The sequence below is a fragment of the Phyllobates terribilis genome, unplaced genomic scaffold (genome assembly GCF_046119375.1).
Source record: "Phyllobates terribilis strain yellow unplaced genomic scaffold, ASM4611937v1 Scaffold_3__8_contigs__length_932513732, whole genome shotgun sequence".
Lineage (NCBI taxonomy): Eukaryota > Metazoa > Chordata > Amphibia > Anura > Dendrobatidae > Phyllobates > Phyllobates terribilis.
In genome coordinates, this window is record NW_027362763.1 from 140,792,737 (window position 1) to 140,820,034 (window position 27,298).

The following is a 27,298-nucleotide window of genomic DNA, read 5'->3' on the forward strand; positions in this document are numbered from 1 at the left end:
AAGGGACTGTCCATGTGAAGGTATTGTTGGACTTGTCTTTGAAAGAGCTACATGGGCATGTAATATAGTTTGGGGGTGAATTCCTGATGACAGATTCCCTTTAAATTAAACTAAATTTTTGGGAGCGTATAGGAGAGTTGTTCATGTCTCACCCACTTTGCAGCTACAGTAATAAGCTGCAGCCATCTGCACTGATTTTGTCATGTGTGAACGTACCCAGATATGAAAAGTGGATTGTAAGCTCCACTAGAAAAAAAGGAGAGAGCTCCAACTTTTACGGTTTGTGTACAGTCCTGTGGAATATGTTGGCGCATGAATAATAAGGAAAATCGACACCAGTCGCTATGCAAACAAATAACATTTTTATGATTCTTAAAAAAATGTGACAATGTTACATTTCTATGAAACAAACGGATTTAATTTTTTGTTAAAAACAAAGTTCTGAAATACTAAACAAAAAAAAAGGAAATCAGAATAGCCAGCAAACATCGCATTTCTAAGCATGCTACACACGGACGCTGAGATTACCGCAGCACGTCACCAAAACTCTGTGTGAACAGGGGAGTGAAGAAGAAGTGTGGCTTCCTGAGTCTGCAGCTGTAGGGGGCGCCATCGTGTAGCCTGCAACAATATCACTGAGGTATGAGGAGTTCTGTGCCTCACCCCTCACTTTTACGAATATGGGCTCAGCAATGGGTTTCTTTTTTTATTTAAAAAGAAAAAGATCCATAATCTGTAATAACTTTTTCCAAAGTATTTTCAGTAGCATTAGCAGCAAAAAAAAAACCTCATCCCATAATATCTAGTGGGAATTGGCCCGGACATAAAGTGTATATCCGGAAGATGATGTTACAATCCCCATACACACCTCGTGGGCCACATGGGTGCAAAAAATATATAAAACTGCTTCATAAAAAAAAAATATATATATATATAAAATTCACAAAATTATAAAACTGAAAAATTATATATTTTTTCTATTAAAATAGCGCAAGTAGGATGCCATGTGTTACCTTTTTTTTTTTTAAAAATGGTATTAAAAGGGATTGTCTGGTGGAAAGAAGTTATCACCGATCCAAAAGATTACAGATTGTTTGGATCCATCCAATGAGGCATTTTTAGAAGCAGCGGTGCGCTTAACCCACTGCCTCTCCATTCATTTCCTATGGGACTGACTGTTGCTGCGCTCGGCTTCTTACAACAGCCCCGTAGGGAATGAATAGTGCAGTGGTCGAACGCTGCCTTTCCATCCTAAAAATGCCCCGTTCTGCATATCAGTGCAGGTCCCAGCAATTCTGCAAAAAAAATGATATCCTAACAATTTGTGTATACAGCTCCTGTGCAGATCTATGGGTCGCTATGACTGCATACTACAAAAGAATCACGTGTCATCTGATCCTGTGATCACGAGTTTCTATTTTTGCTGGTGATCATTATAAAAGGGAGGCAAATGAAACAAAGTCCTGATAGATTGCATAGAGGCGCATAGTTTTGCAGAAGAGCTGCATACGTGCTCAACGTTCATTTCTCAAAAAGGTCAGGTTTCAGTTTCTAGCAATGTTTGCGCTCCAAGAATGGAAAGAATTTGAGACATAGGACAGTTTTATTAAAGTTATGCAACTATTATACTCTGTTACTCCTCCTGTAAATGTATAAGTAAATTGGCAACTGGGCGTTAGTATCCAAGAAGCCAGTTTCTACACTGTCCAATCAGGGCTGAAAGTATTAGACTGTTGAAAAGGACAATGGCATTATATTTCCAGGAGGAGTAACAGAGGATCTGCTTAATGCACAGTGCTGAGAAAAGATACTCCAGAACTATTATATCACGAGTAATCCAAGTATTAAAACAGACATGTCGGGAGCGGTGATGGGTCTTTTTTTAAAGGTGAAGATCTAACTTGGATCAACTTTTGGGGATAAAAAAAGCTGAAAAAAAAAATATCGCTATTATAGTAAGGAACTGAAGCAAAATATTCAGTAGATCTGTACTTATCCAACTAAAACCAAAAGGGAAGTTGAATAATCTATGCGGCTGAATGAGGTACAAGAAACACAAAGTAAAAATAGATTACGAGAAAAAAAAAACAAAATATCTGAGATAATAAAAAATAATAATAATCAGTGTATGAGGTAATAATACTGAGTGAACCCAGAAGGGCAAGACTGTGGAAAGATGGCTGTGTCACTTCACACATTGTACCACCAGGGGGCCTCAGAGGACAAGCAGTCACAATATCGATGTGGATAGACGACTGTCAATATGAAGAATGCAGTTTTCCAGCGCGGTCCATATATACAAGTGGATAACGTTTCTCTACCGTGTTCATACAACTTTAATCTCCTACCATTAGGTATACGTCGGAGGAGATACTGGAAGAGAAGCCGGACCACGCCTTACCTAGTTAAACCTATCCATTACATTTCTATATGGTGAGATAGTCACTCCTCTCTCCAGCCTTGAGATCAAACATTAAAATGCTAAAAAAAAAATAATAATAATAATATAATAACATACAATGTATAGTGCAATAGATATAATAGATGCAAAGTATCAAATTCCCTTTGATAAACATGCAGGTGGGGGTCTATAGACAATGGCTACGTCTGACGGCTGGAGCTCGTTCCCACGTGCCCCCTATATGGGCTGTAGTCTATTTGTACAAAGGGGACGATACTCACTACTAAACCCATCAAGTGAAAATGAATGACATCCATTAAAACCAGAAGATTCCTTCACGTAATTAATAAGAAGCATTCTTAAAGGGATTGTCCATTTTGGGACTGACCACACACACAGGCGACTTCTAATCCACTATTCTTGATCACTGCCCCTTAAAATGGCATTACAAAGTAAACTTTCAGAGGGCTCATATGATATATTTACAGGAATGTCCCTATGACAATACTTCCTGTCCATATTTCCCCCCTCCCCTCCAAGAAAGGATAATTCCTTTAGGTAAACTGGCTGAGTCTACACAATGATGAACTCACTGCAAGAGATGCATTGGGCCACTTTTTGGGCAAATTTTTATTTAAAAAAAAAAAAAAAAAGCCATAAACTGTTGTGTACAGACGTACGCAATCAAACTCCCTATTACCCATGAATTAGCAGCGACCGAGTGGCCGTTTCCCAGTTTTAATTTTTTTGCACATACAGCAGAACCACCTGTGCAAAAAAAGACGGTGCTGAGGAGGCACGCGGCTGCCGCCATAAGGTGCTAAAAGTGCACCGCCGATCCATGGGCAGCTCAGGATTCCGCCACTATGTGCTGAAGGTGCACCGCCAATCCGTGGGCCGCCCAGAATTCCGCCACTATGTGCTGAAGGTGCACCGCCGATCCGTGGGCTGCCCAGGATTCCGCCACTATGTGCTGAAGGTGCACCGCCGATCCGTGGGCCGCCCAGGATTCCGCCACTATGTGCTGAAGGTGCACCGCCGATCCATGGGCCGCCCAGGATTCCGCCACTATGTGCTGAAGGTGCACCGCCGATCCGTGGGCCGCCAAGGATTCCACCACTGTGTGCTGAAGGTGCACCGCCGATCCATGGGCCGCCCAGGATTCCGCCACTATGTGCTGAAGGTGCACCGCCAATCCGTGGGCCGCCCAGAATTCCGCCACTATGTGCTGAAGGTGCACCGCCGATCCGTGGGCTGCCCAGGATTTCGCCACTATGTGCTGAAGGTGCACCGCCGATCCGTGGGCCGCCCAGGATTCCGCCACTATGTGCTGAAGGTGCACCGCCGATCCATGGGCCGCCCAGGATTCCGCCACTATGTGCTGAAGGTGCACCGCCGATCCGTGGGCCGCCAAGGATTCCACCACTGTGTGCTGAAGGTGCACCGCCGATCCATGGGCCGCCCAGGATTCCGCCACTATGTGCTGAAGGTGCACCGCCGATCCATGGGCCGCCCAGGATTCCGCCACTATGTGCTGAAGGTGCACCGCCAATCCGTGGGCCGCCCAGAATTCCGCCACTATGTGCTGAAGGTGCACCGCCGATCCGTGGGCTGCCCAGGATTTCGCCACTATGTGCTGAAGGTGCACCGCCGATCCGTGAGCCGCCCAGGATTCCGCCACTATGTGCTGAAGGTGCACCGCCGATCCATGGGCCGCCCAGGATTCCGCCACTATGTGCTGAAGGTGCACCGCCGATCCGTGGGCCGCCAAGGATTCCACCACTGTGTGCTGAAGGTGCACCGCCGATCCATGGGCCGCCCAGGATTCCGCCACTATGTGCTGAAGGTGCACCGCCCATCCATGGGCCGCCCAGGATTCCGCCACTATGTGCTGAAGGTGCACCGCCGATCCATGGGCCGACCACGATTCTGCCACTATGTGCTGAAGGTGCACCGCCGATCCGTGGGCTGCCAAGGATTCCACCACTGTGTGCTGAAGGTGCACTGCTGATCCGTGGGCCGCCCACGATTCCGCCACTATGTGCTGAAGGTGCAATGCTGATCCATGGGCCACCCAGGATTCCGCAACTAAGTGCTGAAGGTGCACCGCCGATCCATGGGCCGCCCACGATTCCGCCACTAAGTGCTGAAGGTGCACCGCTGACCCATGGGCCGCCCAGGCGATACTGAAGTTCACCTTGACACAACAGGATTAGGGTGTTTTTTTATGTGGATAAAAAAAATGGTCAATTCCCTCTTAAAGGGGGTCTCCAAGTGCGACTCATACTTCCGCATTGGGAGGGGATGCTCCCTGATGACAGTGTGCCTGCCAGGACGCTTGTACAATTGACAAGTATCATGCACTCACCCTCTGCACATTGGAAATATTTGCATATATCCTATCGTGACAGCGTCCTGGCAGGCATCTTCCCATGCACCGCCGTCTCTGCTGCTCGCCTCCCGATGGGGAAGTGGGCAGCACCGGAGAACCCTTTTAAGCATAATCACACCTCTAAATGGAAATGGCAATGCTGAATGCCAACTACAGTGCAACTGTAAACAACAGACTGATTAAAAAAAAAAAAAAGAGGAATTTTTAGGTTGTCCAGACATTACATAAAAAAAAAAATAAATAAATCACACGCTATGATATACCAAGCAGTGAAAGCGACGCGGGGATCGGTTGTATCAAACATGTCTTATACTAATAAGAAATCGACCACAAAATTGTGTACATCCTATATGGCAAAATCAATCACAGCCGGAAAAAGCTTAAAAAACGTAAAAAAAAAAAATAAATGTATATATTTTTTTCCAAAAATTGTGGTCTTCTCAGAATCATACACAGATGCATAACGTGCTTATTGCCACAATATCAGGATTTATTTTCCTATAAAAGGCTGGGAACGAAGATTGATAAAAACTCGAATCACGTGGAAAGTGAATTTACTTCAAAGGAAAACTGCAACAAGGATCTGACAAGGTAAAGTCAACCGAGAAGTGAGGATTTTTTTTTGTGTGTCCAGTCTCCGGTGCTTAAAAGGTAAAAAGGTGGAATTTGACAGCTTGATCCGTCCCTTTTACACTGGCGCAGACATGGAGACAAGCATGCCTAGCGGGGGCGCTGTGCACCTTGATTGATCTGACGTCGTTATTCTGTTTAACCTTCCGACCTCTGCCTGCCAAGTTGGCACCTTCTTGGCCGTCATGTGCCGCCGGGCGTGCTTGGTCAGGTGATCGCTGCGCATGAACCGGCGATCGCACACGGGGCAGGCAAACTTCTTTTCCCCTGTGTGTGTACGACGGTGTCGGGAAAGTTCATCTGATCTGGCAAATTTTTTATCACATCCTTCCCAATTACAGCTGAAAGGTTTTTCGCCTGCAAGTTAAAAGACATGAATTAGTTAACGAAAAAATATTTGGTCGTCCCAAAAAACGTTTTTAGAAAAAGCTATAAAATATTATTGTGACTTGTGGTATTTTCATGACAGTTTTGGGCAGCTCAACTAAAATGGAAGGAACTGGGCAGAAGTCTCAGTAGGACATCCATCAAAATGATCAAAAGTGGCAGCACTGCATTCACCAGATTTGTTACTCCAGTCCTGGACTGGAATAACATTTCTGGCGAGGAACACATCACTGATAAGATGAACCTCTTACTGAATCTGTCGCATCTTATTCCTTCATAACCCTCATTAGGAGAGGCATACGAAACGACAGATTTAATAAATCAGGGCCTACGAGTCCTGGCATAGTCATGAAGGAAGTACGCGGCTCACCTGTGTGGGTTCGAAGGTGTGCTTTAAGATGTGAACTTTTAAAATAAGTCTTTTTACAGCCAGTGAAACTGCACACATAGTTGCGTCTCCGGGAAAAGTCCAATTGTGGGGGGCTGCACTGGCCGGAAGTTATAAACACAGGGGCTGGGGCGAGGGGAAGTAACTTTGTGCTCCCGACTGTCATTAGAGTCTGTGAACATTGGGGAGGTGGCTGTGCAACAGGTGCTTGGGGAAGGACGAACATTACGGTCCCCTGAGATATAGGCGTGCCCATAAGGACTGGCTGTGCAAGCGGTGTGGTTTGGGGTAGGATTGGCTTGACGGTATTGCACATTGGTTGTGGAGAAGGCTTTATGAAAGCGGAGAGAACACCAGCTTGTGCAGCAACTGGAATCATCTGGCAAAGGACAGGGGGGCTCGGAATGGGGACAGGAGCCATGGGGTTGGTCTCAATTAAGTGTTCATTTTCACATTTCATCGGCGTGTCTGTCGGAGCATTGGCTACTTTCTGGCTGCCCATCTCTGCGTTTGCACAGGGCATATCAGTCTGTGGAGGAAGGTGCAGAGGTGAGGAACGTTGTGACCCATTTTCATGGGCATGAGTCTCTTTGGTGAGCTTGGAATGTTTGACTTCACACATCTTATGGGATAAGTTTCCATCAGCCAGTATGCTTCCCCCTACGACAAATTGGGGAACTCGATGAAAGGCAGAGGTGTCGGCCGTATGTCGAATGACGCTTGTGACCATTGCCCGGCAAGGCTGAGACTTTGTAGAAACGGCCAACTCTTGAGTAGACTGCAGGCTGTGGATACCTTGAGCGAATGACTTGGACACGGCTGAGGAGGACACCAAACAATGGGAATTGTTGGCCATTACGGTCACCGGTTTGGAATACGTCACTTGGGAGATGGGAGGGAGTGTAGTGCATGGTTCAGCAAATTCTGGACTGTGTGGAGGGGTCATGCACTGCAAAAAAAAACAAGAGCGAGGTCAGCATTTAGGCACATTTTTGGAAACTGTTGAACTGCAACAAAAATTACAAAGACATTTCCATTACTAGTACTAATTTAGAAGGTGTGTTAGCTGGAGCCATAGTCCTAGCAGGCATCTGCAGAGTAACTTTAGCTCTACAACTCAATGTAAAATGAACAGGCGGCTTAAAGGGGTCATTCAGGCTTATATTAACCTCTTAGATGCCGCTGAAGCAAAATCTAAGAAGTTTGAATTGGAGGGGGTCAAGTGTTCTTCCTGACGCTTATGTACAGCATGATTGCCGGGAGCTTATGGCCTCCATGTTTGTAAACCTAGGTATTTCAGATTGTGGCTGATCTTCATAGGAGAGAGGTAACTTTACAGTATTGAGGTGAAACATAAAAAGAGATAAAGTGATCGCAGCTTCAAATACCATTCAAAATAAAAAAACGTAGAAAGGAAAAATCTAAAAATGTTAACATATTATTTCTCGGAATGTAAAGAAATCCATTACCGTGAACACCAAATCAAAAATACATCGAATTGGCAGAATAGTTGTTTTTTATTCAAGAAAAATGGAATAATAAGAGATCAGAAAGTTGTATATGGACCCCAAAATAGTAATGATATAAAATACAGCATATGCCGCAAAAATTCAGCCATGATACATCTCTATCAATTGAAAAAAAAAATTATGTAGTGGCCGTTCTCAGACACTGCAGATCAACTCCTACTGAAGAGCATAGGAGCTGATCTGCAGTACCTCGGCAGCGACCACTACACAATGTACAGAGCTATGCTGTTCTGGCTCCATTCATATACAACCACTGGTTGTATGTGAATGAAGTTGGGGATGTCGGGTGTAAGACCCCTACCAATCTGACATTCATGACCTAAGCTGAGGACACCATAAGCCTGGAGAACCTCCTTACTATGGGTCTTTGCAGTTTAGGTTTATATCAGTATTCATGGGCATTCAGCTAAACTTTTGAAGCTAAACTTTTTTGTTCTAAACTTCTGGAGCCAGGCATACCCCCGAGGAGCCCATGTGGAATTTTTAATGGCCATCAGCAAAAACTTTCATAGACATTAATATAAATAGCGATTTCCTAGGCCCATTGACTTCCTGGCTCGTAGCATTTTTCCGGGCCTAAAATTATTGCATTAGTGTCATCACAAAAGAGTAGGGAGCCCAGAATATAATAAATGTTATCAACCATGGTCAAAATAACTGCAGGCTCTGCCAGCGGGGGAAAAAAGGGTGCGCAAGCCTCAAATAGCGCAGTTATACAATGCCCGGGGGGCTTTATATCATCAGGGAGGTTACTATGGTGAACAGTCTCCATAAACAATAGCTCCTGCCATCTCTAATGATGGCAAATGTGCGGATCCACATCTAGAGGCCTTGTAGTGTCTCATTAAGTAAAAAACATTGAAATTGGGTTGACCGAGAATCATAAACCCAAGATGTACGCATTTCCACCAAAATGTACATCAAGTTCTGACATAAATCTGACAGGGCCCTGTTGCACCCACTGGATTTTGTCGCTTACCCCATGTGCAGGGCACTGCAGTACCTTAGGTTTCCATGGTTACGACCACTAATAACTAACTAATACTTTGAGTGGTCGTAACCATGGATACCTAAGCTACTGCAGTGCCCTGCACATGGGGTAAGCGACATAGCAAATCAGGAGATTTTTAATTGTAGATATCTGCTAATATTATTACACCTACTGGATATTGGGATGGAATCTCTGAGATGGGAATACCCCTTCAATAAATCTACCTTAGACCTCATTTATCAAAACATATCTAACAGTTAAATTGTCATAGTTGCCCCTATCAACCAATCAGGACTCTGCTTCTATTTTCCCAGAGTAGTGTAAGAAATGACAGCTGAGCTCTGATTGGTTGTCATGGGCAAGAAAGTCAGAGGAACAGTTATAAAAACAGTCTAAAGGTAAAACCTGTTGTCTTTGTTGCCCATAGCAACCACTTTATTACGCTTTGCTTATATAGCGCCACATATTCCACAGCGCTTTATAGATATTATCATCACTGTCCCCATTGGGGCTCACAATCTAAATTCCCCATCAGTATGTCTTTGGCGTGTGGGACGTACCCAGATGAAACCCCCGCAAACATAGCAGAACCACACTAGGTGTCAAATTCTTACCAATGTGGCTAAAGAGTGGAAATCTCTCGTCATGGATAGAGGCGATTCACAATGCAAAATGAAATCAGAAGAATCGGAGGCCGGAGTCAGCGGTCGCATCTTCAGCGTGTCGCCTTTCTGGCTTCGTTGACCCCAGGAGCTCATACAGACCAAAGCCTCCACAGCTTCAAAGTCATTCTGCTCCAAGGTGCTGCAGGACGACCGTTCACTGTCATGTCTCTTCCTTTCCAGTATGGACTCACAGATGTCCATGAAGTCAACCTATGGTCCAAAAAAAACATGGCATCATTATTATAGAACACACCCAAGGACACAGGACTGACAACATCTTACAATCAGGTTGGCATCTTGGTGGTTTTATAAACCATTGCTACACCCAAGAAATTTTACACAAACCCAGGGGAAAATGTAAGAAAAAAATAAATAAATAAAAAAATCAGATAATCACTTCTGGACCACCAAGAGATTTAAATGTCCGGGTGGTCCGCAATATACATATGCATAGTATGGCAGCTGCACAAGATCCTACAGCAGCGGGAGTGGGGAGCTGGCTGTCAGACACGGCCAGACTCCCCACAGAAAAGGCTGAGACGGTTTATTACCATCTTTGCCTTCCCAATCGTTGCATACACAGCGCTGAAGAAGTGATTTCTGGGTGCAGGGAGGGAGCAGGACTGGCTGGGTCCTAAGAGACCCAGTCAAGAGGCTGAAATCAGTTTAAAAAATATACACACTACCGTTCAAAAGTTTGGGGTCATTTAGAAATTTCATTATTTTTTAAAGAAAAGCACATTTTTTTCAATGAAGCTAACATTAAATGAATCAGAAATACACTCTATACATAGTCATTTACCACATTAACAATTCTAGCTGCAAACGTCTTGTTTTTATTGCAATATCTACATAGGTGTATAGAGGCCCATTTCCAACAACCACCACTCCAGTGTTTTAATGGTACATTGTGTTTGCTAACTGTGTAAGGCTGTGTGCCCACTATGCGTTTTTTAAGCGTTTCCGCAGCGGCAATTCCGCTGCAGAAACGCTTAAAAAACGCTTGGTAGAAGGTCTGCCATGTTCCTCAATGATAATCCGCATGTGCTGTGCACATGCTGCGGAAATTTCGGTTGCAGATTATCATTGCGGAAAAATCTACAGCACTACCAATTATTTTGCGGAATCGCGGCATTTTCGCCGCCATTGACTTGCATTGGAACGCATGTATTCTGCATCACTGCATCTGTACATGCGGATAACATGCGGTTCAATGTGCGGATGGTACCCGGGTGTGGAGGACAGGAGACTCTCCTCCAGACCCGGGTACCATAGAACCTGTAAAAAAATAAATAAAAATGAATAAAATAAAAAATATACATTATACTTACCTTCTGATGGCCCCCGGTGTCCTTGTCCTGGCTTGCCGGCAGCTCGCGATAGACTAAAAGGACCTGCGGTGATGTCATTTAGTCATGTGACGGGCCACGCAACCGCTGACATCGGGGGTCGCGTGACCCGTCACATGACTAAATGACGTCATGGCAGGTCCTTTTAGTCTACCGCGAGCGGGCAGCAAGCCAGGACAAGGACTCCGGGGGCCATCAGAAGGTAAGTATAATATTTATTTTTTACCATTCTTTCGGTCACACTATATAAATCCATACCGGTTGCATGGATTTATATAGTGTGACCAAGTTGTCAAGCACTTTCCAAGTGATCCTAAAATCGCTTGTAAAGCGCTTGACAACCCGCATGTGGAAACGCATGTGAAAAATGCTTCGCTTCCGCTTGTCCCTGGCTGGAAAAATGCATGTACAATCCGCATGCGTTTATTTCTGCCAGGGAGATGCAGAAAAGCTCAGGAACAATCCAGAGCATTTCTGCATCGTGGGCACATAGCCTAAGAAGGCTAATGGATGTTTAGAAAACCCTAGAAAACCCTTGCACAAGTATGTTAGCACAGCTGAAAACGGTTTGGCTGATTTGAGAAGCTATAAAATTGACCTTCCTTTGAGCTAGTTGAGAATCTGGAGCATTACATTTGTTTGTTCTATGAAACTCTCAAAATGGCCAGAAAGAGAGAACTTTCATGTGAAACTCGACAGTCTATTTTGTTCTTAGAAATGAAGGCTATTCCATGCGAGAGATTGCCAAGAAACTGAAGATTTCCTACAACGGTGTTGTACTACTCCCTTCAGAGGAGAGCACAAACAGGCTCTAACCAGAGTAGAAAGAGAAGTAGGAGGCCCCGCTGCAAAACTGAGCAACAAGACAAGTACATTAGAGTCTCTAGTTTGAGAAATCTACGCCTCACAGCTTCTCAACTGGCAGCTTCATTAAATAGTACAAGCAAAACGCCAGTGTCAATGTCTACAGTGAAGAGGCAACTCCAGAGAACAACTGAAAATATGCTGGAAGAGTGCCTGACGCCATCGGTCAAGCATGGTGGAGGTAATGTGATGGTCTGGGGTTGCTTTGGTGATGGTAAAGTGGGAGATTTGTACAAGGTAAATGGGATTTTGAACAAGGAAGGCTATCACTCCATTTTGCAACGCCATGCCATACCCTGTGGACAGCGCTTGATTGGAGCCAATTTCATCCTACAACAGGACAATGACCCAAAGCACACCTCCAAATTATGCATGAACTATTTAGGGAAGAAGCAGGCAGCTGATTCTCTATCTGTAATGGAGTGGCAAACGCAGTCACCAGATCTCAAACCCATTGAGCTGTTGTGGGAGCAGCTTGACCATATGGTACGCAAAAAGTGCCCACCAAGCCAATCCAACTTGTGGGAGGGGCTTCAGGAAGCATGGGGGGAAATTTCTCAAGATTACCTCAGCAAATTAACAGCTAGAATGCCAAAGGTCGGCAATGCTGGAATTGCTGCAAAGGGAGCATTCTGTGACGAAAGCAAAGTCTGAAGGAGAAAATTATTCTTTCTAATAAAAATCATTATTTCTAACCTTGTCAATGTCTGGACTATATTTTCTATTCATTTTGCAACTCATTTGATAAATAAAAGTATGAGTTTTCATGGAAAACACAAAATTGTCTGGGTGACCCCAAACTTTTGAATGGTAGTTGATACCATATCTATATAACACACACAAATACATAAAAAAAATATGATTACCGATATATATATATATATTTCAATGTATATATATTGAATTGCTCCCCGGGTCTTTTATGTATTTATGGTGGGCAAAATATGTCAAATTAAAAGCTAAGATCAAGAACAGGGGAAAGCCGCTACCAATATAATTGGCTGTTACAAGCCCCACCCCCATTGCAAAAAAAAAGTGTCTGATGTATAAAAATAATTATTACAGAAAGATTATGAAAAAAAGATTTTTCTTTATTTTCCCACCCACATAAAAAAAAAAAAGAAGAAAAAATTAGGTGCCGCGTATCACAAAAAAACCCGCAAAGCTTATTTGAATATCTGAATAAAAAGCAATAAAAAAAAGTGCAACTCTTTAAACTGCATGTGTGATAAAACCTGAAAATGTGTCTGGTCAGGATGGGGGTTAAATGGTCCAGTACTGAACTGGTTAAGGGAGATTACATGGGCTCAGCATTGCTCTGGATGACATGTTATAATAGATCACTGCAGCCAGTGCAGAAGTAGTTGCTGTTACTAATAATCATCATAAAAGTAAATGTGCATGTATAATTAGGTCATTTCTGTAAATGAGTACTTTCATAGAGATATAAATCATTTATGATCTATTTATAACATGACATCACCCGGGTCACTACACACCCACACAGAGGATGACAATACCCACTCATGTTCTGTACAGTCAGCGCATGCAGCTATGGACCAAGCCTGCAGGACAGAAAATGTGTCATTATGAGTTTTCTCACTTCTAGTTGTCTCTATGGTATTTAAAATAATTTTCTATCTACCTGTCTCATAGCTATATACGGATAAATCTTTCCACCTAATATATTTAACACACACAAAGTGTATATATCTCCACCCCTCTAATTTTTATCTATCCATTTCTATTATCTATCTCTAATTCTCAAGTAAAAGCTGTCTTCAGTGAATACAGACTTTCCCATTACTGAGATAGAAGATGACAGTTAGTGCTCATAGAGTTCTATGCAGAACTGTAACTGTCCTTTTCAGGAGAACTTGCAGTAGAATGTCTGTGTGTTCCGCTAGCTCCTCCCCCTTCATAGTAATTTAAAAGCACCAACTGTCATCTCCTATCTCCGTAATGGGAAATTCTGTCTTCATTAAATACAGATTTTACCTGTAAATTGAGAGATCAGTACAGGAGACGAAAGAAGCAGATTTCTCATAAGATTAACTACAAAGTTGCTTATTTTCATATGTACTTATGAAATAAAAATAACAATTCCTCTTTAATTATCTGTATGTCTCTCCATATATTACCCATCTATCTTCCTATTGATATATATTAATAGCTTTGCCATTATGTCCATATTTGTATTCCCTTAGAGCAGGGGTCTCAAACACGCGGCCCACGGGCCGCATGCGGCCCCTGAGGCTGCTTTATGCGGCCCGCAGGCACAGACCCCTTGACGATCCCGACCTGGTCCAGGAGGAGCCGCCGACAGCAGCGCTGAATTGCCGCACAGAGACTGTTTCCCAGCACTGTATTTCCAATGCCAGCCGCTGACCAATCAGAGGCCAGCAGCTGATATCTGCGTGTCGGCGCAGCGAGTATGACGTCATTGCCATATGCAGATGTCAGCTGCTGGCCTCTGATTGGCCGGCGGCTGACATTGAAAATGCTGTGCTGGGAGACAGTCTCTGTGCGGCAATGCAGCGCTGCTGTCGGCGGCTCCTCCTGGACCAGGTCGGGATCGTCAAGGGGTCGGACTCTGTGGTGCCTGCGGGCCACATCTGCAGGAAGGACGCCGAGGGAACGGAGGACAGGTGAGAATCATCTTTTTTTTTTTTCTATTTTATGTGTGTGAAGAACAGCACAGGGGGCACAGAGCCACAACATGGGGACCAGGATGGGGCACATAGCCACAAGAGGGGACCTGGATGGGGCACATAGCCACAAGAGGGGACCTGGATGGGGCACATAGCCACAGGATGGGAACCTGGATGGGGCACAGAGCCACAAGAGGGGACCTGGATGGGGCACAGAGCCACAAGAGGGGACCTGGATGGGGCACAGAGCCACAAGAGGGGACCTGGATGGGGCACATAGCCACAAGAGGGGACCTGGATGGGGCACATAGCCACAAGAGGGGACCTGGATGGGGCACATAGCCACAAGAGGGGACCTGGATGGGGCACACAGCCACAAGAGGGGACCTGGATGGGGCACATAGCCACAAGAGGGGACCTGGATGGGGCACATAGCCACAAGAGGGGACCTGGATGGGGCACATAGCCACAAGAGGGGACCTGGATGGGGCACATAGCCACAAGAGGGGACCTGGATGGGGCACATAGCCACAAGAGGGGACCTGGATGGGGCACATAGCCACAAGAGGGGACCTGGATGGGGCACATAGCCACAAGAGGGGACCTGGATGGGGCACATAGCCACAAGAGGGGACCTGGATGGGGCACATAGCCACAGGATGGGGACCTGGATGGGGCACAGAGCCTCAAGATGTGGACCTGGATGGGGCACATAGCCACAAGAGGGGACCTGGATGGGGCACATAGCCACAAGAGGGGACCTGGATGGGGCACATAGCCACAAGAGGGGACCTGGATGGGGCACATAGCCACAAGAGGGGACCTGGATGGGGCACATAGCCACAAGAGGGGACCTGGATGGGGCACATAGCCACAGGATGGGGACCTGGATGGGGCACAGAGCCTCAAGATGTGGACCTGGATGGGGCACATAGCCTCAAGATGTGGACCTGGATGGGGCACATAATGGGGACCTGGATGGGGCACAGAGCCACAAGATGGGGACCAGAGCCACAAGATGGGGACCTGGATGGGGCACATAGCCACAGGATGTGGACCTGGATGGGGCACAGAGCCTCAAGATGTGGACCTGGATGGGGCACATAGCCTCAAGATGTGGACCTGGATGGGGCACATAATGGGGACCTGGATGGGGCACAGAGCCACAAGATGGGGACCAGAGCCACAAGATGGGGACCTGGATGGGGAACATTGCCACAGGATGGGGACCTGGATGGGGCACATAGCCCCAAGATGGGGACCTGGATGAGGCACATTAGTACAAGATGGGCGCCAGGATGGGGAACGTTGCCACAGGATGGGGACCTGGATGGGGCACATAGCCACAGGATGGGGACCTGGATGGGGCACATTAGTACAAGATGGGGACTTGGATGGGGAACATTACTACAAGATGTTTTCCATTATTACTATATGATGCTAATTGTAAGACAATATTACTGTATGTGGCCAATTGGGGGAAATAAAATTGTAAAAAAAATAAAAAATAAAATAAAGCATGAAAAAATATTGGGCACTAAAAATGCTGTTTTATATGTAAACTAAAGTAAACACAAAAAAGTGCACATTTATTATCGCCACATCCATAACGACCCAAGCCATAAAAAAATAAACACTGCAAAAATGTTCAAAAGGTGTACACAAAAAAAAAATGGTATCACTAAAAATGTCACATTGAACAAAGAATGCGGCCCCCCAAATTAAAATTTTTTCCATGTGCGGCCCATATACCCAGCCGAGTTTGAGACCCCTGCCTTAGAGGAACGGAAAAGCAAAAATTAAAGGCAGTGATGCCCTCCCCCCAACATGACAGACCCTAATACAGTCAGTGCATTTAGCAGTCGGAGGTGTGTATTGGTCCTTCAATCGCAATTACATATTGAACATTTAAAGTCATCTACCTACGCTATATGTATAATACGGCCATATATATATTACTTTGATTATGCTTTGCTTACATAGCCCCTTTAATTCCGCAGAGCTTTACAGGCATTATCATCACTGTCCCCATTGGGGCTCACAATCTAGATTCCCTAACAGTATGTCTTTGGAATGTGGGAGGAAACCGAAGAACCCGGAGGAAACCCACGCAAACACGGGGAGAAGATACAAACTCCTTGCAGATGGGATTTGTACTCAAGGCTGCAAAGTGACTGCTAACCACTGAGCCACCGTGCTGCCCATATTATATCAATTAGCAAGACAAAAACAAACAAAACAGTGAGAAAAACCTAAACTATGCCCCATATACTATTATTCCAGAAATCCATGGTAGGACAGAGCTCAGTGCTGCCTCTTACGTATGCGAGTCGCGCACTTCCCCGCGTCCTCAGATAACCTGCATCAATATGGTGAGCGAACTGCATCCGAGACAGCTGACAGAGCGCAGCGCTGACCCGCAGAGCACAGGGCGCAGCGCTGACCCGCAGAGCACAGGGCGCAGCGCTGACCCGCAGAGCACAGGGCGCAGCGCTGACCCGCAGAGCACAGGGCGCAGCGCTGACCCGCAGAGCACAGGGCGCAGCGCTGACCCGCAGAGCACAGCGCTGACCCGCAGAGCACAGGGCGCAGCGCTGACCCGCAGAGCACAGCGCTGACCCGCAGAGCACAGGGCGCAGCGCTGACCCGCAGAGCACAGCGCTGACCCGCAGAGCTCAGGGCGCAGCGCTGACCCGCAGAGCACAGCGCTGACCCGCAGAGCTCAGGGCGCAGCGCTGACCCGCAGAGCACAGCGCTGACCCGCAGAGCTCAGGGCGCAGCGCTGACCCGCAGAGCACAGGGCGCAGCGCTGACCCGCAGAGCGCAGCGCTGACCCGCAGAGCACAGAGCTGACCCGCAGAGCGCAGGGCGCAGCGCTGACCCGCAGAGCGCAGCGCTGACCCGCAGAGCACAGGGAGCAAGCAGCGCTGACCCGCAGAACACAGGGAGCAAGCAGCGCTGACCCGCAGAACACAGGGAGCAAGCAGCGCTGACCCGCAGAACACAGGGAGCAAGCAGCGCTGACCCGCAGAACACAGGGAGCAAGCAGCGCTGACCCGCAGAACACAGGGAGCAAGCAGCGCTGACCCGCAGAACACAGGGAGCAAGCAGCGCTGACCCGCAGAACACAGGGAGCAAGCAGCGCTGACCCGCAGAACACAGGGAGCAAGCAGCGCTGACCCGCAGAACACAGGGAGCAAGCAGCGCTGACCCGCAGAACACAGGGAGCAAGCAGCGCTGACCCGCAGAACACAGGGAGCAAGCAGCGCTGACCCGCAGAACACAGGGAGCAAGCAGCGCTGACCCGCAGAACACAGGGAGCAAGCAGCGCTGACCCGCAGAACACAGGGAGCAAGCAGCGCTGACCCGCAGAACACAGGGAGCAAGCAGCGCTGACCCGCAGAACACAGGGAGCAAGCAGCGCTGACCCGCAGAACACAGGGAGCAAGCAGCGCTGACCCGCAGAACACAGGGAGCAAGCAGCGCTGACCCGCAGAACACAGGGAGCAAGCAGCGCTGACCCGCAGAACACAGGGAGCAAGCAGCGCTGACCCGCAGAACACAGGGAGCAAGCAGCGCTGACCCGCAGAACACAGGGAGCAAGCAGCGCTGACCCGCAGAACACAGGGAGCAAGCAGCGCTGACCCGCAGAACACAGGGAGCAAGCAGCGCTGACCCGCAGAACACAGGGAGCAAGCAGCGCTGACCCGCAGAACACAGGGAGCAGCGCTGACCCGCAGAACACAGGGAGCAGCGCTGACCCGCAGAACACAGGGAGCAGCGCTGACCCGCAGAACACAGGGCGCAGCGCTAACCCGCAGAACACAGGGCGCAGCGCTGAGCCGCAGAGCACAGCGCTGACCCGCAGAGCACAGCGCTGACCCGCAGAGCACAGGGCGCAGCGCTGACCCGCAGGGCACAGCGCTGACCCGCAGAGCTCAGGGCGCAGCGCTGACCCGCAGAGCACAGCGCTGACCCGCAGAGCTCAGGGCGCAGCGCTGACCCGCAGAGCACAGGGCGCAGCGCTGACCCGCAGAGCACAGGGCGCAGCGCTGACCCGCAGAGCACAGGGCGCAGCGCTGACCCGCAGAGCTCAGAGCTGACCCGCAGAGCGCAGGGCGCAGCGCTGACCCGCAGAGCGCAGGGCTGACCCGCAGAGCACAGAGCGCAGCGCTAACCCGCAGAACACAGGGCGCAGCGCTAACCCGCAGAACACAGGGCGCAGCGCTGACTCGCAGAACACCTCTGTTTACATCTTTAAAGATCTACAGGAACGTAAAATATTCTCCATCACATCTGCCATTAATATTTGCGGAGCTGGTCTGCAACTTGTAGCTCTCCACCTGCTGTGGATTTACAACTCCTAGCAGCCGCTGTCACCACAGGTTGATTGAGCATGCTGAGGGTAGTAGTTTATACAGCAGTAGAGGGTCAAAGAGGTAATGAGAAATTAATAAAAGCATTGGCTGAGGAGCTCACAATCTATAGTAATAAAGGAGTGTTACTGATGAAAGACACACGAGAGCAGGGTGGCATTAAATAATAGTATAGAACTAGTGATCTATATGTCACAGATGTAGCAGAGGTGAACCAGATCTGCACAGTGTGCGCACCCGATCAGGTTACACAATGCTTACCTACAGCCCTATGTGATCCCAGATAACAAACTGAGCTCTGCTACATCAGCACATACAGATGATGAGAGCTGTTAGCACAAAGGGAGGGCAGAGGATGGGGGTGGGAAAATTAGGGAGGAAGTAAAGAAGCCTCCATCAGAGCAGCCAGGCTAAACTGCTAGGGTCAATTTCCTGCCCTGAGCTCAGCTCCCAGAGATTAGTCACCCGCGGGTCACCAGTTCACAAAGGGTTAAACTTAAAGGGATATGTCCCAACCTGTGGTCTAACAGGCGTTGTCCCACCCCAAGTCTATGCCTATTCATAAACTGGGGACTGAATGCAAGGCTGTGCTAGAGAGAAAGAGAAGAGAAAGAGAAGAGAAAGAGAAGAGAAAGAGAAGAGAAAGAGAAGAGAAAGAGAAGAGAAAGAGAAGAGAAAGAGAAGAGAAAGAGAAGAGAAAGAGAAGAGAAAGAGAAGAGAAAGAGAAGAGAAAGAGAAGAGAAAGAGAAGAGAAAGAGAAGAGAAAGAGAAGAGAAAGAGAAGAGAAAGAGAAGAGAAAGAGAGAGAGAAGAGAGAGAAGAGAGAAGAGAGAGAGAAGAGAGAAAGAAAGAGAAGAGCGAAAGAAAGAGAAGAGCGAAAGAAAGAGAAGAGCGAAAGAAAGAGAAGAGCGAAAGAAAGAGAAGAGCGAAAGAAAGAGAAGAGCGAAAGAAAGAGAAGAGCGAAAGAGAAGAGAGAAAGAAAGAGAAGAGAGAAAGAAAAGAGAGAAAGAAAGAGAAGAGAGAAAAAGAAAGAAGAGAGAAAGAAAGAAAAGAGAGAAAGAAAGAGAAGAGAGAGAAAGAAAGAGAAGAGAGAGAAAGAAAGAGAAGAGAGAGAAAGAAAGAGAAGAGAGAAAGAAAGAGAAGAGAGAGACAGAAAGAGAAGAGAGAGACAGAAAGAGAAGAGAGAGACAGAAAGAGAAGAGAGAGACAGAAAGAGAAGAGAGAGACAGAAAGAGAAGAGAGAGACAGAAAGAGAAGAGACAGAAAGAGAAGAGACAGAAAGAAGAGAGAGACAGAAAGAGAGAGACAGAAAGAGAAGAGAGAGACAGAAAGAGAAGAGAGAGACAGAAAGAGAAGAGAGAGACAGAAAGAGAAGAGAGAAAGAAGAGAGAGACAGAAAGAGAAGAGAGAGACAGAAAGAGAAGAGAGAGACAGAAAGAGAAGAGAGAGACAGAAAGAGAAGAGAGAGACAGAAAGAGAAGAGAGAGACAGAAAGAGAAGAGAGAGACAGAAAGAGAAGAGAGAGACAGAAAGAGAAGAGAGAGACAGAAAGAGAAGAGAGAGACAGAAAGAGAAGAGAGAGACAGAAAGAGAAGAGAGAGACAGAAAGAGAAGAGAGAGACAGAAAGAGAAGAGAGAGACAGAAAGAGAAGAGAGAGACAGAAAGAGAAGAGAGAGACAGAAAGAGAAGAGAGAGACAGAAAGAGAAGAGAGAGACAGAAAGAGAAGAGAGAGACAGAAAGAGAAGAGAGAGACAGAAAGAGAAGAGAGAGACAGAAAGAGAAGAGAGAGACAGAAAGAGAAGAGAGAGACAGAAAGAGAAGAGAGAGACAGAAAGAGAAGAGAGAGACAGAAAGAGAAGAGAGAGACAGAAAGAGAAGAGAGAGACAGATTGTAGTGTCACCAAATCAGGGGCACAGATATCTATGGGGACATGCTGGGAGTTGTAGTGTCACCAGTGTGGCACAGATATCTATGGGGGCATGCTGGGAGTTGTAGTGTCACCAGTGGGGCACAGATATCTATGGGGGCATGCTGGGAGTTGTAGTGTCACCAGTGGGGCACAGATATCTATGGGGGCATGCTGGGAGTTGTAGTGTCACCAGTGGGGCACAGGTTGCAGAGCACTGTTGCAGATAATGGTCACTGCCCCGCTGAGCTGACATTCGGGCGGATAATGGGAGTCGTGCCGCCGCCACACACCGCCCCCGGGGACTTGTCACCAGTCCTCAGCTCTCCCCTCCTCATTATGGGGTCAGAGATGTTTTCCACTTTCAGGAGGGGGGGGCTTACAGGAGACAATAAGCAGTGACCCCACCCGAGATAAGTGGGAAACTAATCCCAAACTCTGCCCCTCTCCACCAGACCCTCCCAAGGGGGCGGCGTTACAAGGGGGACCCAAATATAGCTTTCCAATACGTCATCCATTAAAATAGCCATGTGAGGGGGGCAGGACCAGGAAATGAGGAGGAGGGCAACAAGGGGGCGGCGTGTGGTTCAAAATCAAGCTAAGAAAAACAGGGGCGGTTGTGGAATGCAAGGAGTTAAATGCGAAAGTCTCAGAAGGAAAATGCATCTATTGTGTCAGTGTAAAATGGGTGCGATCAGATTATTAGCATGTGGCAGCAACACAGACCACAGCGGTGTACAAACAAGACAACTCCGCAAATAGTGGCAAGCAGAACACAGGCAGGACAACCCCAGCTCCTGCACCCCAGCCACTGTACCCCAGCTCCTGCACCCCAGCCACTGTACCCCAGCTCCTGCACCCCAGCCACTGTACCCCAGCCACTGTACCCCAGCTCCTGCACCCCAGCCACTGTACCCCAGCTCCTGTACCCCAGCCACTGTACCGCAGCTCCTGCACCCCAGCTCCTGCACCCCAGCCACTGTACCCCAGCTCCTGCACCCCAGCCACTGTACCCCAGCTCCTGCACCCCAGCCACTGTACCGCAGCTCCTGCACCCCAGCCACTGTACCCCAGCCACTGTACCGCAGCTCCTGCACCCCAGCCACTGTACCCCAGCTCCTGCACCCCAGCCACTGTACCCCAGCTCCTGCACCCCAGCCACTACACCCCAGCCACTGTACCACAGCTCCTGTACCCCAGCTCCTGCACCCCAGCCACTACACCCCAGCCACTGTACCGCAGCTCCTGCACCCCAGCTCCTGTACCCCAGCCACTGTACCGCAGCTCCTGCACCCCAGCGACTACACCCCAGCTCCTGCACCCCAGCCACTGCACCGCAGCTCCTGCACCCCAGCCACTGCACCGCAGCTCCTGCACCCCAGCCACTGTACCCCAGCTTCTACATCCCAGCCACTGTACCCCAGCTTCTACATCCCAGCCACTGCACCGCAGCTCCTGCACCCCAGCCACTGCACCGCAGCTCCTGCACCCCAGCCACTGTACCCCAGCTTCTACATCCCAGCCACTGTACCCCAGCTTCTACATCCCAGCCACTGTACCCCAGCTCCTGCACCCCAGCCACTGTACCGCAGCTCCTGCACCCCAGCTCCTGTACCCCAGCTCCTGCACCCCAGCTTCTACATCCCATCCACTGTACCCCAGCTTCTACACCCCAGCCACTGTATCCCAGCCCCTGTACCCCAGCTTCTACACCCCAGCCACTGTATCCCAGCCCCTGTACCCCAGCTTCTACGCCCCAGTTCCTGCCACTGTACTGTACCCGCACCCCAAGATTAACCCTCTGCTCGCCGCATCCACAGTAGGTGCAGGCACAGACATCCATGCCAGCCCAGGCAGACTATTGTGTGATGTGTGGTGGTGTCTGACCCCCATTCCCAGCCCATAACAGACATGTCTGGACACATCCGATCACCTCCTCCTACATGGGCATTGTCCATCCATCAGGGTGCACGTATACAGATGCCAATACAGAGTGGCACCGGCAGATCTACAAGTAGTGGCGCTGCTCACACAGCACTGCGGTACTTACAGCTGGCGATGGCTGCTGCTTGTCTGCTGGGCTGACATTCAGCATGATGAGCGGCTGGTACACTGTAACAAAGGATGGAGGTGCAGCAGCAGCAGGTCCTGGTGCCGCCTGCCTGAGCCTGGGCTGCTCATCAGCAATAACAAGCTCGCCTTCTTTGCATTGGGGATGTCATGTTGCATGGGAGGGCCGGCGTGCAGCGCACGCACACAACCACCAGGGGGCGGGGAAGGCAAGCTGAGGACAGCGCTCTCACGGGTGCAAGAGCCAGCAGCTAATCAGAAGCGCGGCTCCCATAGCTCAACAGCCAATGGCAGAGCTGCCGGGGAGCGTGATCAGCTCGTGTAGAGTGCGTGCTGAGTGTGCCGGGTGAGAGAACTGGAAAGTAGGGGAAAGGTCGTGCGACTGCGGGGGCGGAGCCAGAGGGAGAGGGCGGCTGTCACTCAGAGACCCGCCCAGACCCCGCCCACATAGAGTTATAACGTGTGCGGCAGTGATAATAGCGCCTGCAGAGAGTGTGTGCGGCAGAGATAATAGCGCCTGCAGAGAGTGTGTGTGCGGCAGTGATAATAACGCCTGCAGAGAGTGTGTGCGGCAGTGATAATAGCGCCTGCAGAGAGTGTGTGCGGCAGTGATAATAGCGCCTGCAGAGTGTGTGTGCGGCAGTGATAATAGCGCTTGCAGAGTGTGTGTGCGGCAGTGATAATAGCGCCTGCAGAGTGTGTGCGGCAGTGATAATAGCGCCTGCAGAGAGTGTGTGCGGCAGTGATAATAGCGCCTGCAGAGTGTGTGTGCGGCAGTGATAATAGCGCCTGCAGAGAGTGTGTGCGCGGCAGTGATAATAGCGCCTGCAGAGTGTGTGTGCGGCAGTGATAATAGCGCCTGCAGAGAGTGTGTGCGGCAGTGATAATAGCGCCTGCAGAGTGTGTGTGCGGCAGTGATAATAGCGCCTGCAGAGTGTGTGTGCGGCAGAGATAATAGCGCCTGCAGAGTGTGTGTGCGGCAGTGATAATAGCGTCTGCAGAGTGTGTGTGCGGCGGTGATAATAGCGTCTGCAGAGAGTGTGTGCGGCGGTGATAATAGCGTCTGCAGAGAGTGTGTGCGGCGGTGATAATAGCGCCTGCAGAGTGTGTGTGCGGCAGTGATAATAGCGCCTGCAGAGTGTGTGTGCGGCAGTGATAATAGCGCCTGCAGAGTGTGTGTGCGGCAGAGATAATAGCGCCTGCAGAGTGTGTGTGCGGCAGTGATAATAGCGCCTGCAGAGTGTGTGTGCGGCGGTGATAATAGCGTCTGCAGAGAGTGTGTGCGGCGGTGATAATAGCGCCTGCAGAGTGTGTGTGCGGCAGTGATAATAGCGCCTGCAGAGTGTGTGTGCGGCAGTGATAATAGCGCCTGCAGAGTGTGTGTGCGGCAGTGATAATAGCGCCTGCAGAGTGTGTGTGCGGCAGAGATAATAGCGCCTGCAGAGTGTGTGTGCGGCAGTGATAATAGCGTCTGCAGAGTGTGTGTGCGGCTGTGATAATAGCGCCTGCAGAGTGTGTGTGCGGCAGTGATAATAGCGCCTGCAGAGTGTGTGTGCGGCGGTGATAATAGCGCCTGCAGAGTGTGTGTGCGGCAGTGATAATAGCGTCTGCAGAGTGTGTGTGCGGCAGTGATAATAGCGCCTGCAGAGAGTGTGTGCGGCAGAGATAATAGCGCCTGCAGAGTGTGTGTGCGGCAGTGATAATAGCGCCTGCAGAGTGTGTGCGGCAGTGATAATAGCGCCTGCAGAGTGTGTGTGCGGCAGAGATAATAGCGCCTGCAGAGTGTGTGTGCGGCAGTGATAATAGCGCCTGCAGAGTGTGTGCGGCAGTGATAATAGCGCCTGCAGAGTGTGTGTGCGGCAGAGATAATAGCGCCTGCAGAGTGTGTGTGCGGCAGTGATAATAGCGCCTGCAGAGAGTGTGTGCGGCAGAGATAATAGCGCCTGCAGAGTGTGTGTGCGGCAGTGATAATAGCGTCTGCAGAGTGTGTGCGGCAGTGATAATAGCACCTGCAGAGTGTGTGTGCGGCAGTGATAATAGCGTCTGCAGAGTGTGTGCGGCAGTGATAATAGCACCTGCAGAGTGTGTGTGCGGCAGTGATAATAGCGTCTGCAGAGAGTGTGTGCGGCAGAGATAATAGCGCCTGCAGAGTGTGTGTGCGGCAGTGATAATAGCGCCTGCAGAGTGTGTGCGGCAGTGATAATAGCGCCTGCAGAGTGTGTGTGCGGCAGAGATAATAGCGCCTGCAGAGTGTGTGTGCGGCAGTGATAATAGCGCCTGCAGAGAGTGTGTGCGGCAGAGATAATAGCGCCTGCAGAGTGTGTGTGCGGCAGTGATAATAGCGTCTGCAGAGTGTGTGCGGCAGTGATAATAGCACCTGCAGAGTGTGTGTGCGGCAGTGATAATAGCGTCTGCAGAGTGTGTGCGGCAGTGATAATAGCGTCTGCAGAGTGTGTGTGCGGCAGAGATAATAGCGTCTGCAGAGAGTGTGCGGCAGTGATAATAGCGCCTGCAGAGTGTGTGCGGCAGAGATAATAGCGTCTGCAGAGTGTGTGCGGCAGTGATAATAGCGCCTGCAGAGTGTGTGTGCGGCAGTGATAATAGCGCCTGCAGAGTGTGTGTGCGGCAGTGATAATAGCGCCTGCTGAGAGTGTGTGCGGCAGTGATAATAGCGCCTGCAGAGTGTGTGCGGCAGAGATAATAGCGTCTGCAGAGTGTGTGCGGCAGTGATAATAGCGCCTGCAGAGTGTGTGTGCGGCAGTGATAATAGCGCCTGCGGAGTGTGTGTGCGGCAGTGATAATAGCGCCTGCAGAGTGTGTGTGCGGCAGAGATAATAGCGTCTGCAGAGTGTGTGCGGCAGAGATAATAGCGCCTGCAGAGAGTGTGTGCGGCAGTGATAATAGCGCCTGCAGAGTGTGTGTGCGGCAGTGATAATAGCGCCTGCAGAGTGTGTGCGGCAGAGATAATAGCGTCTGCAGAGTGTGTGCGGCAGTGATAATAGCGCCTGCAGAGTGTGTGCGGCAGAGATAATAGCGTCTGCAGAGTGTGTGCGGCAGTGATAATAGCGCCTGCTGAGAGTGTGTGCGGCAGTGATAATAGCGCCTGCAGAGCGTGTGTGCGGCAGAGATAATAGCGTCTGCAGAGTGTGTGCGGCAGAGATAATAGCGCCTGCTGAGAGTGTGCGGCAGTGATAATAGCGTCTGCAGAGTGTGTGCGGCAGAGATAATAGCGCATGCTGAGTGTGTGTGCGGCAGTGATAATAGCGCCTGCAGAGAGTGTGCGGCAGAGATAATAGCGCCTGCAGAGTGTGTGTGCGGCAGTGATAATAGCGCCTGCAGAGTGTGTGTGCGGCAGTGATAATAGCGCCTGCAGAGTGTGTATGCGGCAGTGATAATAGCGCCTGTAGAGTGTGTGTGCGGCAGTGATAATAGCGCCTGCAGAGTGTGTGCGGCAGTGATAATAGCGCCTGCAGAGTGTGTGTGCGGCAGTGATAATAGCGCCTGCAGAGAGTGTGTGCGGCGGTGATAATAGCGCCTGCAGAGTGTGTGTGCGGCGGTGATAATAGCGTCTGCAGAGTGTGTGTGCGGCAGTGATAATAGCGCCTGCAGAGTGTGTGTGCGGCAGTGATAATAGCGCCTGCAGAGTGTGTGTGCGGCAGTGATAATAGCGCCTGCAGAGTGTGTGTGCAGCGGTGATAATAGTGACGCGCCCCCTGGGCCTGTGCTGTTCAGGGGGATACCCGGAGCCGAATCGCTGGGGGTTGTAGTCTCAGTGTGGCGGTGACCCGGTCCATGCCCAGGGCGGTCAAACCAGTGGCAGTCTTAAGTAATAACAATGTCCGACTACGCCACCCGTGGATTGCGGTCAGTGGGGACCGCCGCTGCGCTGCCGACCGCTGAGGCTGATGTTATTTGCGCAGCCGAGTATGGGATAACTCCCCACGGGAGAAGTATTGCCTCAGGGCAGCTAATGTGGATGATGGGAGTGATGGTGTGAGCGTCCCAGTAGTAATGGTGCGGCGATGAAACACAGAGACGTGTGGTGCAGTTCAGGGTCTTTACTGATGGTATAAAGCAGACCCTCCCGGGAGTACTGGTTAGCAGTAGGGGCCTGGTCAGTCTGAGAGCTAGCAGGATCTCCCCTGGCCAGGTGGAGTTGTAGGCCTCCCCGACTGTCTGCACTCTTTCCTGGCTACCTTGCTCTATGCGGGTAGAAGTAGCCCACGTCCCTGAGTATACCGTGTGGTGCTCACCCATATGGCCGGTGACTTGGGGCCTTCCGTTAGCCTCCGCTTCACGATGGCGGTGCTGGTCCCTTGCTTGTGACTGAGCCTCCGGGCTTCTCTGGCCAGAGGACATGGAATCCCCTGCCGGTTGGATTCTGCTGCTGGACCTGGATGTCCCCACAGCCTCGGACTCCGTGTCCGGGTTAGTGTCTTCAGCCAAGGCGAGCTATCTAGCTTCCAGCCTCTGGCACTCACTCCTGCTCTTACAGAACTCCTGTTGTCACTTTCCCTGTGTCTGCTGTCCTCCAGACTGCGTCTCTGTCTGGGACTTCACTCACTAATCCCGCCCCAGACCCAGTTTATAAGGGCAGATTCCTCCCCTCCCAGGTCTGGGTGGGCCGTGTTGCATGCTTAGGGCTCCTGACCAGAGAAACCTCCCACTTGCTCTCAGACATAATATCTCTATTACTG

At 49.5% G+C, this 27,298-nt stretch overlaps 1 protein-coding gene across 2 annotated transcripts; it reads right to left on the reverse strand.

Moving 5' to 3' along the window:
* Positions 1–339: 339 nt before the first annotated feature.
* KLF11 (KLF transcription factor 11) lies at positions 340–26,972 on the reverse strand. Of its 2 annotated transcripts, none has more exons than XM_073674167.1 (4): positions 26,855–26,972; positions 9,333–9,593; positions 6,181–7,147; positions 340–5,780 (listed from the first exon to the last, which is right to left on the reverse strand). In XM_073674167.1, the coding sequence occupies exons 2-4, from the start codon at positions 9,582–9,584 to the stop codon at positions 5,482–5,484; spliced, it is 1,518 nt and encodes a 505-aa protein (XP_073530268.1). In that variant the 5' UTR covers positions 9,585–9,593; positions 26,855–26,972; the 3' UTR covers positions 340–5,481. The 2 variants fall into 2 exon arrangements, with proteins under 2 accessions (XP_073530268.1, XP_073530267.1); XM_073674166.1 differs by lacking the exon at positions 26,855–26,972 and adding an exon at positions 22,582–22,913.
* Between the last annotated feature and the right edge of the window lie 326 nt (positions 26,973–27,298).